Below are 14,136 nucleotides of genomic sequence, written 5' to 3'. Positions count from 1 at the left end.
TTACCCCCCCCCCCCCCCCCTCAAGCCTTCACCATTCTGGGGATATGATATATCTGATGCTACAAGATCTAGTGCCGCATCTGCACAACAAACTCTAGTGGAATGAGGCATATTGTATTTTGGGATTTCGTGGAACTTCATTGGAAGCTTGACCATATCCACAGACCTATGTTTTCACTTTAGTTTGATGAGGACTGCAGGAAAATGCTTTTGTTTTCTAACCCGTTGTATAATTTCTAGTTATTTGCTAAAGTACAATGAACCATGTTGTGCTTTATGTATTTCTCATCTTTTATCTACTATACACTACATGCAGGTGGTCCCTTGGTGCAATTATGTACGAAATGCTCATAGGTTACCCTCCATTCTACGCCGATGATCCGATAACTACTTGCAGAAAGGTAGCATCTTTACTTTCTGTTTTCTTAAAATATGCTGTATGCTTTCCGTTTTTTGTATGATAAGGATATCTACTGCTTCTGAGATAACAGGAAGTGCCTTCTTTCACTGTAAAAATCAAGAGAATGGTAGAAAAGTTTGATGCTAAGAATTTGTTGCAAAATGACCACATACAAAGAACAAGAATGCTTTGTATGCAATCTCATCCGAGTATGAACCACCTTTCTTTGCTGATGCCGGAGAACTGATAGCTTGGACAGCTGATGTCTGAGACCTTTTCACGTGATGCTTAACCCCTTAGATTAGTCTCTTTCGTTTGGTTAATCCGGGTCTAAGTCTTCTACCTTTTGCACTACAAGTCTAAGATGTATTGCATTCATAGTGATATGCTTGCCAGTGCTACAATCAATGTTTACTATGTGAACGTGGTGTATTAGTGACTATCTCTGTATTATACCAACTAAAATGTACTGATTGCCTTCGTGTTGAAGTAAACCTTCTTTTGAGGTTCTCCTGCTACTTCCAAATCTATTCGATTCTAACTCCATGTGTATGATTACCAGATAGTTCACTGGAGAAATCACCTAAGATTTCCTGAAGATACTAAACTCTCACATGAGGCAAAGGATCTTATTTGCAGGTTACTATGTGATGTAGAGCATAGACTGGGAACTGGAGGTGCAAACCAAATAAAGGTAATATTTGAAGCACTCATCCAATCACTTTCACTAGAACCTTCATGTTTCTTCTGTTAATTTATTTGAAGTGGTTTATCAGGCTCATCCTTGGTTCAAGGATATTGAATGGGATAGGCTGTATGAAATGGAAGCAGCCTTCAAACCAGAAGTTAATGGAGAGCTGGACACCCAGAATTTCATGAAGTATGATGAGGTATTTCATGAAACTGAATGAGTCTTATATTTTATTGGAGAAAGTTAATGACTTTTATAGCCAGTGACATACACCCTTTTGATACTTTTAAATATCTAATGCACAGTTAATGTCTATCTGTAACACCTACAATATTTTCCTTATTTTATTTATACATTACTGCCCCACCATCTCTATTTACTTACAAAATGGACTGCAACATGTGTCTTCTTTTCACTGTCTGTTTACAGTATTGGTGAACTGTGAGGAATGCCTCATCCGAAAGGTTTAGTAGAGGGTAGATTTCTATTATTTGTTTTTAGATCCACAGCACACCTTCTTGCATGTGGGTTTGATTCTTTTTCTTGAGTCAAGTACGTTGAAATATTTTGTTGGTGGGTGATAGTGAACTCGAACAAGGAGCTATGCTTCCTCTGGGACCATGTGAAGCGCGTTGACCTACTCATCTAAGAGTTTTACACTGTTTGTATGTTTCCCTTTAGAAGATACAAGTCAGATAGTAGGCATTCGCACAACCTTCCAAAATGGCAGCCTCTTAAAGCACTATTCTTTCTCAAACAAATAACAAAAATCCCATGATGGTTATTCTCGCATTCAACAGCATGTGTTCCTCAATTGTGCATTTGTTTTGGGTTGAATATATATATTGGTCTTGGAAGTTGTCGATGAGTTGCTTAAGTTCAAACTCGATTGCTATGAGCGTGGAGTAAAGTTAGGTTTTGAAACAGCCAAGAGATCGGAGAGGGGGTAATTTTGTGTGTGTTCAGCTGACTAATTTTTAGGTTTAGAAAAGAAAAAAATGTATGTGTATATGTATGTGTGTGTGCGCGCACATATTCTGCAGAAATGAAGGAGTTAGGAAAACAATAAGAGAGATTGATGCTGAAGAATTAGTCTTGGTTCTAGATAAAGGTTCTCCAGAATTCTCCAATAAATGTGTCAGAAAGAAAGGTCCTTTGCTACCAAGAATAATTCTTAGAGTCAATCGCCTCCTACTTTCTTGTAATTTTTTCATTTAACAAAAAAAGGCACATTTACGTTCTACATATTATTCTTTACTCAAAAACTAGTTGGTACTCTCTCTCTCTCTCTATATATATATATATATACATATATATATATATATATACATATATACATATATATATATACATATATACATATATATATCTATATATATATACGCCTCTTTGTTCTTTTAACTTTCTTTTGGCCATTTTTCAATCAAAATTCATCTGATTCCTCAGTTCTGTAGTTTGAATGTCACAACTCATCAACTACCTTGAGTACTGTCCACTCACCCCCAGTGTAAATGAAGAGCACAGTTCAGGAGGCGCACTGCATTGAGTGTAACGATAACTGTCCTGAGCCTTTTACTATTTTTAAGTGAAATAATGCTCTTCAAGAAACTGACATTGCAAAAGCTTGCAATCATATCTACTGTTCGACTTGTATGCTTAGATAAGCAACCTATAAAAAGGAAATGAAATGCTGTTTTTCCAGGCTTGCTTCTTTTTATCTTGCGCCAAGCATGTACAAAGTTTTGTTGATGGGCAACATTCAGACTCAATCTAGGATGTGTGTTTGCTTTTGTACAGTGTTGAAGTGTGTGAATCACCTCGTTTTTCAAGTTAAATTTTTAGAGGCTGTAATCTGTTATATGTCCCCTAATGACCATTTTCAAAGGAGTTTTCTCTCTTTCATTCTCTTTTCACAAATAAGTTAAGACAAGAAACTGGTAGAGTTTCTTACAATGCAATTTGTATCCTGCCTTGTAATCTCAGTGTCTCACTTTCTAAAAGCAGTTGCTTTCTATTACTCCATGAGTAGGGTGCTTTTTTGACTAGCTAACTTTAAGTCAAGATCTAAATTTTATCCGTGCTGCTACGCTTGTATTAGGTAAGTCAAGCTTTCTCCTTAATCTCTGTTTCTAGTCAGACTTCGTCTCAATATTGTGCATGGTCTTTAGTTCTGGCATCTTTTAAAGACGATTCATGCCGAGGATTTTGCTTTGTGATTTCAAACTAGTAGTCCTCACTTTTTCAATTGCCTATTGGCAAGAATATGCTTGATTCACATGTTAGCCTTCTGAAACTATACTTGGTGGATCTATAGTTTGTCACCTTTATCATCTAGTTCAAATGTAGTCTGTTTCTCCTTGTAAGTAACTGTTTTCTTTCCTTCTGGACTTCTTCATAGATGGATACTCCAACATCAGCAAGATCTGGTTCAGGACCTTCTCGGAAGGTTTGTAACCACTGGTTCTTTTCTGTCTGTATTTCAATACCTTTTGTATATGATAGTATTTTATGGCCAATGAACTGATAAAGTATCTGCATCCTTATTACTGCCACTTGCCTAAAATTCTGTAGTACTAAGCAAAACCCGGAAGCTAGAAGGGTTAACTCAGAACTTACTGTCGAAACGTGTTTTGGCTCCATTCAAACAAAAAAACTACTTAAATCTGTTTCCATCCACTCTTATCCAAAAATATAAATGCAAGCTATGTTGGATATTGCAAATCAGTAGCTCTCTAAATATTTCTAGTTTCTTTTTTTTTTTAATGCTAGTTATGTTGGATATTGCAAATCAGTAGCTCTCTAAATATTTCTAGTTCCTTTTTTTTTTCTTTTGAGAAGGTAACATATTTGTATATAGATATAAAGTTGGACCTCCCACTTCACAATTGTGTGAGTCCCCCATGATTACAAAATGCCATGCAAAATATCTCTGCCATCCTATATCTTCTTTATAAGGAATTAGAACATCGAAAATTGGACCATGATCTTCTCAGCTTATCCCTTTACACCAAAAGTAAAAAAAGATTACACTTCATTTTCTACTTCTGGGAGTTGCTAGTCTTCTCTGCAAAACATCTTTGTTTTCTTCCCAGATTGTCCACCAAATGCTAGCTGGGACAATCCTCCATGTCTTTTTGTTGCCAGTTGGGTGGCCTTCACTGTTCCAGCAATTGAGAAATTACGAGATACTTCTTGGCGTTACCCATTGTATACCCCTTAAGTTTAAAAATATCCTCCATAGCTGTGAAGTTCCCTTACAATGTAAAAGAAGATGAATATCTGGCTTTGCCTCTTCTCCACATATGTAACATCTAGAGTACAAGGGTATGTGTAAGAACTGCTCCTCTGGCCAGTAACCAAGTAAATAATGCAACTTCATATGGAATTTTAACCTTCCATATCATTTTCCATGACCAAACTTTCCAAAACAATAATTAGATGTGTTGAATTTCCTTAAGCTGAACTAACAGAGAAGTTCCCTGTTTTATGTCCTTGCCATATCAACTGATCCTAGTAATCTGCAGTTCCTGAACTGCTCCAGCATTTTATATAATTCAACCACTCTGCCCATCTCCCAATCAAAAAGGGATCTTCTGAAGGTAAGGTTCCAGCCCTGAGGACTCCAATCCTCTCCACCTTTAGCTTCTTGTTGTTGATTGATCCTGTGAATATCAGGAAGTGATTTACCAAAGCACCACTTGCCAACCAGTTGCCGTTCCAAAAATAAATCTTTATACCATTACCAATTCTAAGAGTGGTTTTGGTGCTGAATCCTGGCCAAGGATTCCTTATGGGCCTCCATAGATCGACTCCATAAGGAAGGCTCATTTACCTTGTTGGTGGTCTACTGTTCTGTACTGTATCTTTCCTAATCACCTCCTTCCACAGTAAATACTTATTTGAGGCAAACTTCCATGGCCATCTCATCATCAAGCTTCAGTTCTGTACCTTTTAAGTTTTTTTCCCCAAACCCCCATCCTATGCTGATTACCAGTGAATCCCATTTGACAAGGTCAATTTTTTTCTTTTCACTGTTTCAATCCCATAGAAAATTTCTTCTTAAAGAATCAGTTCTCTCGGCGACAGCCAACATTCACTAGAATAGGGAATAGAGACATCATGTATAATGGCATAGCATCCAGAACTGAGTTTATTAGAGTAAGCAGCACCCAAATGAAAGGTACTGGCACTTCCTATTAGCCAATTTCTTCTCACATTTTTCTATAACTCCATTCCATATCCTATTTGGTTTGCTTCCCAGAGGAATCCCCAAGCATACAGTTGGCAGTTCCCCAACATTTCTGTACAAAATATTAGCCAAACTTAGGATATCATTTACATCATTAACTCGATATACATATCTCTTGTTCCAGCTAATATGTAAGCCTGAGATATCTTCAAACAGAATGAAAAAATCACCCTCATCATCGACTGTTCTCTGTCAACTTCACAAAATACAAGAGAATCATCAGCATACTGAAGGTGAGAAATTGCATACTTCAGTCAGCTCTTGTGCTAACTTTGAACCCCTGAACCAATTATTTTCCTGTGCTCTTTTCACCATACCATTCAGTCCTTCCATGGCTATGATGAAAACTGAAAAGAAAAAAGAGAGAGAGGATCTCCTTACCTTAAGCCTCTCTGGGAAGGAAAAAAACCAGACAGGAGTACCATTTATTAGTACTGAAAATTTGACACTGCTTATGCAAAACTTAAATTTACCCAATCCATCTTTCGCCAAATCCTATTTCCTCATCACATCCAGCAAGTATTTCTTATATGTGTATATATATATACTTCAGAGGCTTGTAGATTTTTGATATATTTTCTCTATCTTTTCTTTTCTAGTAACAGATATATAGCCCTAGATCCAATTGACACCACATTATTGCATACGTACTTTTGAATAAAACCTAACTGAATGGTCATGTGTATAACATGCTTTATGAATCGCTAGTAAAGTAGATGTTTACTTTAATCAAGTACTTTATCGTCGATATCTTTAAATACCAAAAAAGAAAAAAAGGAAAGCTGTTCTTTTACGTCGATCTTGTTGTTTTGTTTCTTGTACATCAACCTCCTAAAAGTCATGACATTTTGCACTTAGAAATCATGTCCATTCCTTTGGATATGTGTCCTTACATGCATAAATAATGAAACAAAGCTTAGCTGCAATTTTTTTTATTGAGAAAGAAAGCTTAGCTGCAATCTACAAGTGGTTATAAAGTGTTTAGGCATAAGTTATAGAAAGATGGATTTGAGCCCAACTGTGCAAGATTCTGGAAAGGATTATAAAGTTTCTTCCAGTGTTTGTTCTGCAGCCTGCATGATTTGTGGTACATCTAGAAATTTCTCGCAATAGTCCCATCCTGGTATTCTTCTACGTATCCTATGCGAAGCCATACTTCAAGTGAAATATTTGATGCATAATAATATCCTGCTAATATATGTTTGCAGCCTCAGAATTCTAAGTTAGTTATCTAACTTCAAGTTTCATGTTTATAGATGTCATTAACTCCCAAAGATTTAAGTTTTGTGGGCTATACGTACAAAAACTTTGATGCTGTCAAGGCACTGCGCAACTCTTCCGGTGAGTCATTTGTTCCCCTTTCAATGCCTTCTACAATTGTGTAATTATACTTTAGTTAGACATTTGCGTGTGCTTATCTTTCATAAAAGTGGACCTCTGACACCTATCTAGAAATCTCCCCGGAACTACTGTAACTGCACTCTCCAAAGAAGCACTGTAGGTTTTCCTCTAACTTTGGAGGGAGTTTCTGCAAGTTCTTATCTGAAAATGAAACCAGTTCAGAGTTCACAAGATTGATATTTTTAATACTTATTATTGTTATTGTTACTATTCATGATGATGGTGTTGTAAATCTTTTTGTTTGTTTATCTGGCTTGTAGGCTGAATTTGAAGGTTTTGGTACAACTACTTTGCTTCCTTTCCCAAGCTCTCTGATATTTTAAGGATGCATTTCTCGATAGCACATGGTTTATAATTATTGGTCTGGCTCTATGCTGATCCGGTTTAAAAAATAATAATAAACTAGTGATGCTGACCTGCAAGAAGTTTTGTGGAAATTATAATATAAAGAACCAAAATGAATGTTTAAACTATTTCAGAAGGCATACCAGGCATTAGACTATGTACCTTCTTGTTTAACATCCAATGGCACTTTATCCAAAATAGGAAACAAATAGAACTTAAAAAGACCGCATGGACCTTCTGCTATTTTGAACCTAATCTCTGTTACTGAACTAATGAGTAGTATCTGTCATTTTTCTATTTGCTTTATGTGATGGAAAATGTTCATCTTATCTGTCTACTTATAAGTGCACAGAGTGATTTCATTCTCATTTCAATTTTTTCCAGATCCTACAAGGGACACATCACCTAGGCGGCCGTCAATTGATTCCATATTCAGTAAGTGTTGTGACCTTGTATATGGTTTAAATATCGAACTTCTTATCCTACTAGTCTAATTAATATGTCTGCAGATAATTCTAAGGACTATCCTTCAACAAAGGGAACAAGTGGAGAAATAGACACAGAGATGATAACATCAACCGGTTGTGCAATATCTCCATGATATCGCCAGAGCTTTATATTGAAAAAGAAACTAGCAAAGGTGGTGGTAGCATACACCTGTTGTATTTGATCAGGTTGTTCACCCCTTCATCAGCATTCCAAGTGGGTTTGGCACCATGATATAAGTGTACAGTAATGCTTGAGAAACTTGGTTGATTCGTAGGACATGGAAACTGTTGTAGGGAATGTAATGTTTGTGCAATAGAAACTTAGACTGCTTAATATCGTCCATTGCCCAGGTTGGCAATCAAATGCTAACTCTTGTGGCAATTGCTGGTCAGATGAAATTTATCTAATGGGAGACATTACTTCTGGGACCAATTATGCTGTGGTTCCTTTTTTAAATATATGGGCAAAACTTTGTTCATAAATATTGCAACCCCCATTGTATCTTATCTTTTGGTTATGATAGAGGCTTTTCAGTAAATATGGACCATGATATGTCAAATACTATGACTAAAAATAAATTATACTATTTGACATCTTTGAAAAAAAAACTTTTGAGACATGGCTAGGAAATAGCATTGCCCAAGTCATAACCTTGTTATTGGATGAGAGATGATTCTTTCAAGTAAGTGTGTGTTTATCAAATTGGCACAAACTTGAGATATTTACTTTTGGAGTTCGATATATAGATTTTTTTAGAGTTTTTGCAAGTTCACTCACAACTTCTCATGTGTTCTCACTTTTCATATCAACACACGCCTCAACTTCAACTACTACTTTATTTTCATATGTCAACCATCTAACTAGCAAGTGGTGCGAAGAATAGCACATGCTCACCTCACCTATTGAGGTATTAATTAACTCTATGAATTATGTTTTAGTTAATTCGAACAATTATTTCACTTCCGATATTTCACTAGATATATTTGTTTTAGGTAATTCGAACAATTATTTTACTTCTGAAATTTCACTAGATATGTTGTTCTATTGATTGAATCCAGCTCCTTGGTACTACAAACCTGTTCTTATCTTTCCTCCAAAGATTCTCAAATTACAGTTCCATATTCTATTGGCTCCATGCCTTGATAAAATATTTAGTCAAACTATCAATATTTTTATATATATGATGTATAGTCAAGAGTGTGAAAGAATATTGCTCTTCCATTTTCATCAACATCCAAATTATCTCGTATAAACAGAGCTAAGAGAGGCAATCAAGAAAGAGACTAATTTAACTTTCAGCTTTATCTTAACAGATGGGACGAGTTGCCGTTCCCTTACCTGCAACAACTGTAACTCAAAAATGATCTCAGTAACAGTGCTAAAGGTTTTAACAAACGTAATCCCTTCTACTGGGTGGTGTATACCCCCATGAACCAAAATTTGCAAACACACAATAAATAAGTACAAGGAAACACCAAAGACCACAATAAAACATGAAGCTGCACTCGACTCAAGACCCAAATGAAAATCCAAACCATCCCAACAACAACAAATAAGACCACAAGAGACACATTGCTTATATCTATCATATCTATAGGATCAGACAGAAACAACGAATGCTATTAACCTTTCAAAAAAAAAAAAAAGAACTCTGACCGACAAATACAAACATTTTAATTCTTTTCATCAGCATTCTCTTCCTTCTTATCTTCCTTTTCCTCTGTAGCTGCAGGGGCCTCTTTGTCTTCAGGTTTGTCATTTTTATCTTTGCTTTCAACACTAAGCTTTTCAATAAGTTCAGTAGCAGCAGCACCAGCTTCTTCACTTTCTCCAGACTTTGTCTGTTGAGATTCAGCAATTTCTTCAACCTTCTCTTTGAAAGCCTTGCAATCTGACAGACAAGATAAAAATAAAGTTAAAAATCTAGTTTTGAAAAACAGGGGTAACGTTAAGAATTGTTCCAAACATCTCATTCAACTTGGTTCTACAAATCTGGAGTAATCCTAAACAGTTGTTCAGTGTTGATTTAAGATGACTTACAGGATTACAGCCCATGGAAGGAATGCAACTAAGTTTCATGAATGTACTCAAGGAGTTTGTGTAAGCCATTAATTAGTAATCACACTGTAATAAGAAACTCATAAATTGTGATTTACAAGTAAAGAATACATCAAGGAAATTAGTTTCCGATTCCAAATACATCAACCTCAATTAAAGAGTGGTGAGTATCAAATGTCGCATGACATAATCCACCATCCAAGATATTTCAGCCATCTTCAGGGAAAATTAGTTAAGAAAACTCCTGAAGAAGCACTAACAAGAGTATAACTCTTGGATGTATGGAGGGTGTGCCACATAAATAAGCTAATTACCATCATTCAACATATCATAATCAATAACCTAAATGTGCACTGAGTACCAATGACAAACACCATTCTTTGGTATGGTTGGACTTGGCAATATGAATCCTCAATATCCATTCCATTCTGTTTGGGACCATTTTATTTCAATACTAAATGATGTCTTCTAATACAAATTAGGGCACTCTAAACTACTCTTAGACACAACACCATCAATTGTATGTAATTTAACTAATGATCCACTCTGTGGAAGCAGTGAGCTTATTTCATTTTTCATCTTTATCAATTGATAAATCACATGTTGATTGAAAATAGAAGATTTCAAATAGCATATGGAAATCCTTTCCCAATGACTTTCAAGTGTTACATACGCATTAGGAGAAGACAAATAGCTCAAAAAGCATATCTTAACTAAAGGCACAATAATAATATCCAAAAGATGCATAAACAGATTACTCACTCTCAACTGAAGCAAAACGGATACAAAAAGTCTCATCTTTCAGTTCTCCATCAGCAAAGTCAGCAGCATGCCACACACAGGACTTCTCATTCCCAGCATGTTCTTGGATCGACATGGTAGGAAGGACTACAGAAAAGATTTTATCAAACAGCAGCTCAGAATAAATACAACCACAAACATTAGAAAAACCAATAAGGGAAATCAACAATCAAGAAAATTAGAAAAGAAGGATTCTGACCCAAGTGGTTGGCACAGATTTTCAGCGTCTTGGATTGCCTCATCACAAGCCTAACCTTTCCAGTTTCCTTGTGCTTGAGAAGCTTCACAGTCCCAACACCTCTCTCTTTCCATTGACTCCCTTCCTTGTCAAATCGGTATAACTTTGATTTCCTACAAAAATTTCACATCAGGGATTACAACCAGAAACAATGAACATTCTCTTTGCTGCCAAGAGGAATCTTTCGCCAACATTTTTATGTATAACTCCACCCTTTGTGATTAATATTGTGGGGTTTGGAAGAACAAATTCATTTCATTTCCTTGAACTTTTAGAATAAGATTTAAATACTACTTAAAAAGGACATACAAGATAATATAATTATAGTTCACAGTAGTCAATATTTGAAATCATAATCAAATGAGCCAGGGGCGGATCTAAGAGGATCCGAACACCCTCGCAAAATAATGACACTACATATAAGGGGTTCCTTTAAAAAATTTTAGTGTACAAATATATACTACAAATCCCCTCAGCACAAATACTAGAGTTTGAATCAATGGCTCAGAAGGTTCAAAATTACCTTGAGGCTCTAAGTTCAAATCCCAAGAACTACATTTTTAATTTTTTTCTAACCCCTTACTAAAAATCCTGGATCCACCACGGGATGAAATAACATGATTAGTTATAGATTCATAGAGCCGACCCCAACAGAGTCGTTTGTAATCAAAGGAAAAAACAATAGTAGCTTTTTTTGCATATAGCTATCACATCGAGTGGGATAAATACTTTGGAATTGAGACTTAGTACATTGATCATTCTGAAATAAGGATAATAGATTCTATACATCTACAAATCATTTTCAGAAAAACTAAAGCTTTACTACCAGATCAAGCACTGGATGAAGAAATTAAAGCTTGTTTTTGGTAAAAATGAAGACATAGAGAAAAGGGTTACTAACAGATCAAGAAGAACATGTTCATTTTCTTCACCAGTGGAGACAGCAACTTCTTGTAGCCTAACAATGGGAGCAACTTGTGCACCAGTGTCTTCATCATCGCCAGTTGGGTTTTCTTCTACTTCTGCTTCTACTTCCTCTTCTTTCTTCTCCAATTTGGGTTCAACAGTAGTGCTTGCCATCACTCTAGATTTTTGGGTTTTAGAAAGATTTACGGCGGATTTGAAGAAGAAGAAGAACAACAAGGGAGGAAGTAGGGTTTTTGATTTGATAACTTCGCCTCTTTCTTTTTGCTTTTTTTGGTTGGAGTTTGTATGGCTAGTCCCTCTAAGTTAAATTAACTATGAATGTTGCCCCTCTTCCACTTTTTTTTCTTTAATTAAAGTAATATTCTTTTTAAGAAAAATTATGCGAAACGACAAACATTTATAGTATATTTTTTAATTTAGCCATAATTTGGATATTTATGATTCGTGATTGCAATTTTTTAAATTTTGATATTCGGTTTCTAATTGTATACTTTATCATTTGTATAATTTGATTTCTGATTGTAAAGATCTAGAATTTGTATATGTTTACTCTAACCATTTGTTGATACATTTGATTTTTATAAGTTACGATAAATTCATAGCAAATTACCTTGTTTGTATATTAGTGAGCGAAATATACAATCGGAGTTTATGAAAAACTCATGAATGTACAAATACAAAGTTTGTATATATTTACTTTATTTGTAAAGTGGCAAGCGAAATATACAAACGAAAATACTCAGCAAACGAAACTATATTTATTGAGCGTAATTATGCAAACATAGCTAAGGAGATTTATTAAGTTTTAATCCCTTTGCTATTAATGAAATTTTCTCTTTTTTTTACCTTTTATTTTATCGTAAAACTATGAGCTTGTTTGGATTGACTTTTATTTATTTTTACCATTTTAACTTATAACTAAGCACTTATAAGCTTAGTTTTTGTATACCTCAACACTTCAAATATGTTGAAAGGTTGTTTGGGCTTAAAAACATTACAATTAAGACATCCAAACAAGTTATAAGTTAAAAGATCAACAACAACAAGATAGTTGACAAAATATATAGAACAAGATAAAATTTTCTTATTTTTTTTCAACTATATTTTAAATATCTGCAATAAGAGTTAAGAATACTTTTATTTATAGATGTTAATAAAGGCATACAAAAGATTGTTATAACATGCATAAATGATGACAATTATGAGATAAGATCATGAAGAAGGAGATAGACATAGCATTAAGAATTAAGGTCACATAGGAGATGTACCATAAGGGTGAATAGATAGTGGGGAGATGGAGAGATTACATTAGTGGACGTCCACATAAATAAAAGAAAAAATTATATATAATGGCAAACTAATAAATCAAATTAAATGTTATAATCACTACACTTTGATTTAATTGTGCCTTGTAGCATCTGTTTACTAGTCGCCTCTCTCCCTCAAACTCTCCCTCTCTCGCTCCCTCTCTAGCTCGCTCCCTCTCTCTCGCTTTTATACAAACACAAATGTATAAAATGCGTTTGTGTTTGTATAAAGCGAGAAAAAATTTTTGTGTGTGTGTGTATATATATATATATATATATATATATATGTTCACCTCTCTCCCCTATCCCAGAACTCACTCTCCACTCTCCTACATCTCGCTCGCCACCCTATCGCTTATACAAACAGAAACGCAGTTTATACATTTCGTTTCAGCTTGTATAAACGAGAGAAAATTGTATATACACATGCAAATACATATATCTTCGTCCTATACTTGCCCAATTTTCTTTTGTCTTGCTCTCTTTCACGTTTTATACATACACAAATTATGCAATTGATTTGTAACAACTGCTTTTTTGGTATATATGTAGCGAATTATACAATTGGTTTCTCTGTATATGTATAGCGAATTATACAATTATTCTTTTTTGTATATGCATAGCGAAATATACATATTTATGTTTGATATGGAGCACAATTATGCAAACTTTGCTATAGTATACAAATATGAATTTTGTGTTTGCTATATGTGAAAGTTATATTGACCATTAAATAGGGTTGTTCAAAATCAAACTGAAATCGATAACTCGAACCAAAAAAGTTATTGGCTTGTCAGTAATATAGGTTATTGGCTTAGCGGTTTTGCTAACGGTTTTAAATTTTTTTGATTATCGGGTTATTAGTTCTTAACAATTTGAAATTTTTCTTAACGGATTAACCGATTACATGATAGCAAATTAAATAATGGCTTCAGTCATTAACAACCCCTTAAAGTTGTCCGCATAATTCATTTAGACACCTCAACTGAGACCTTTACCTATTATACACTTAATTATAAACGAATATGTATCTATTGAAAATAAAATGACAAATAGCTTTAAACATAGTGTCCATGTAGTTCAGACACATTATCTTGAAAAAATCACGAATAGAATTATCACACGTGGCACATGGGCCCAAAATTTTAATTTTTGAAAAAAATAAAATACTTTTCACCCTTTAATAAGCTAGAAAATTAAATTGATAAAAAAAAAAATCTTCCGCCCCCC

General features: G+C 34.7%; 2 protein-coding genes across 2 annotated transcripts in view; one reads left to right on the top strand and one right to left on the bottom strand.

Moving 5' to 3' along the window:
- The window catches only part of LOC107028802 (serine/threonine-protein kinase tricorner), a 21,483-nt gene extending 13,370 nt beyond the window's left edge, over window positions 1-8,113 (top strand). The window contains exons 7-13 of the mRNA XM_015230003.2: window positions 317-401; window positions 963-1,094; window positions 1,177-1,290; window positions 3,490-3,537; window positions 6,597-6,681; window positions 7,471-7,521; window positions 7,596-8,113. Coding sequence (XP_015085489.1) covers window positions 317-401; window positions 963-1,094; window positions 1,177-1,290; window positions 3,490-3,537; window positions 6,597-6,681; window positions 7,471-7,521; window positions 7,596-7,687 — 607 coding nt within the window. The 3' untranslated portion in view covers window positions 7,688-8,113. The remainder of the gene's footprint in view (window positions 1-316; window positions 402-962; window positions 1,095-1,176; window positions 1,291-3,489; window positions 3,538-6,596; window positions 6,682-7,470; window positions 7,522-7,595) is intronic.
- Window positions 8,114-8,921: 808 nt separating this feature from the next.
- On the bottom strand, window positions 8,922-11,904 carry LOC107028852 (ran-binding protein 1 homolog c-like). The gene is made up of 4 exons (XM_015230072.2): window positions 11,574-11,904; window positions 10,634-10,785; window positions 10,396-10,521; window positions 8,922-9,466 (listed from the first exon to the last, which is right to left on the bottom strand). Exons 1-4 carry the CDS (start codon window positions 11,750-11,752, stop codon window positions 9,249-9,251), a joined length of 675 nt encoding a protein of 224 aa, XP_015085558.1. The 5' UTR covers window positions 11,753-11,904; the 3' UTR covers window positions 8,922-9,248.
- Window positions 11,905-14,136: the final 2,232 nt, after the last annotated feature.

Source organism: Solanum pennellii, chromosome 8 (assembly GCF_001406875.1).
Source record: "Solanum pennellii chromosome 8, SPENNV200".
Classification (NCBI taxonomy): Eukaryota; Viridiplantae; Streptophyta; class Magnoliopsida; order Solanales; family Solanaceae; genus Solanum; species Solanum pennellii.
This window is presented reverse-complemented; position numbering and strand designations above follow the sequence as displayed.

What these genes read in the sequence shown, in the direction of transcription:
- LOC107028852 (XM_015230072.2), bottom strand. Translation starts at nt 11,752, where the DNA reads ATGGCAAGCACTACTGTTGAACCCAAATTGGAGAAGAAAGAAGAGGAA. An exon ending in AATCTGTGCCAACCACTTGG is followed by an intron (nt 10,522 to 10,633) that starts GTCAGAATCCTT and finishes TCTTTTCTGTAG; the next exon opens with TCCTTCCTACCATGTCGATC. An exon ending in CCGTTTTGCTTCAGTTGAGA is followed by an intron (nt 9,467 to 10,395) that starts GTGAGTAATCTG and finishes CTTGTCTGTCAG; the next exon opens with ATTGCAAGGCTTTCAAAGAG.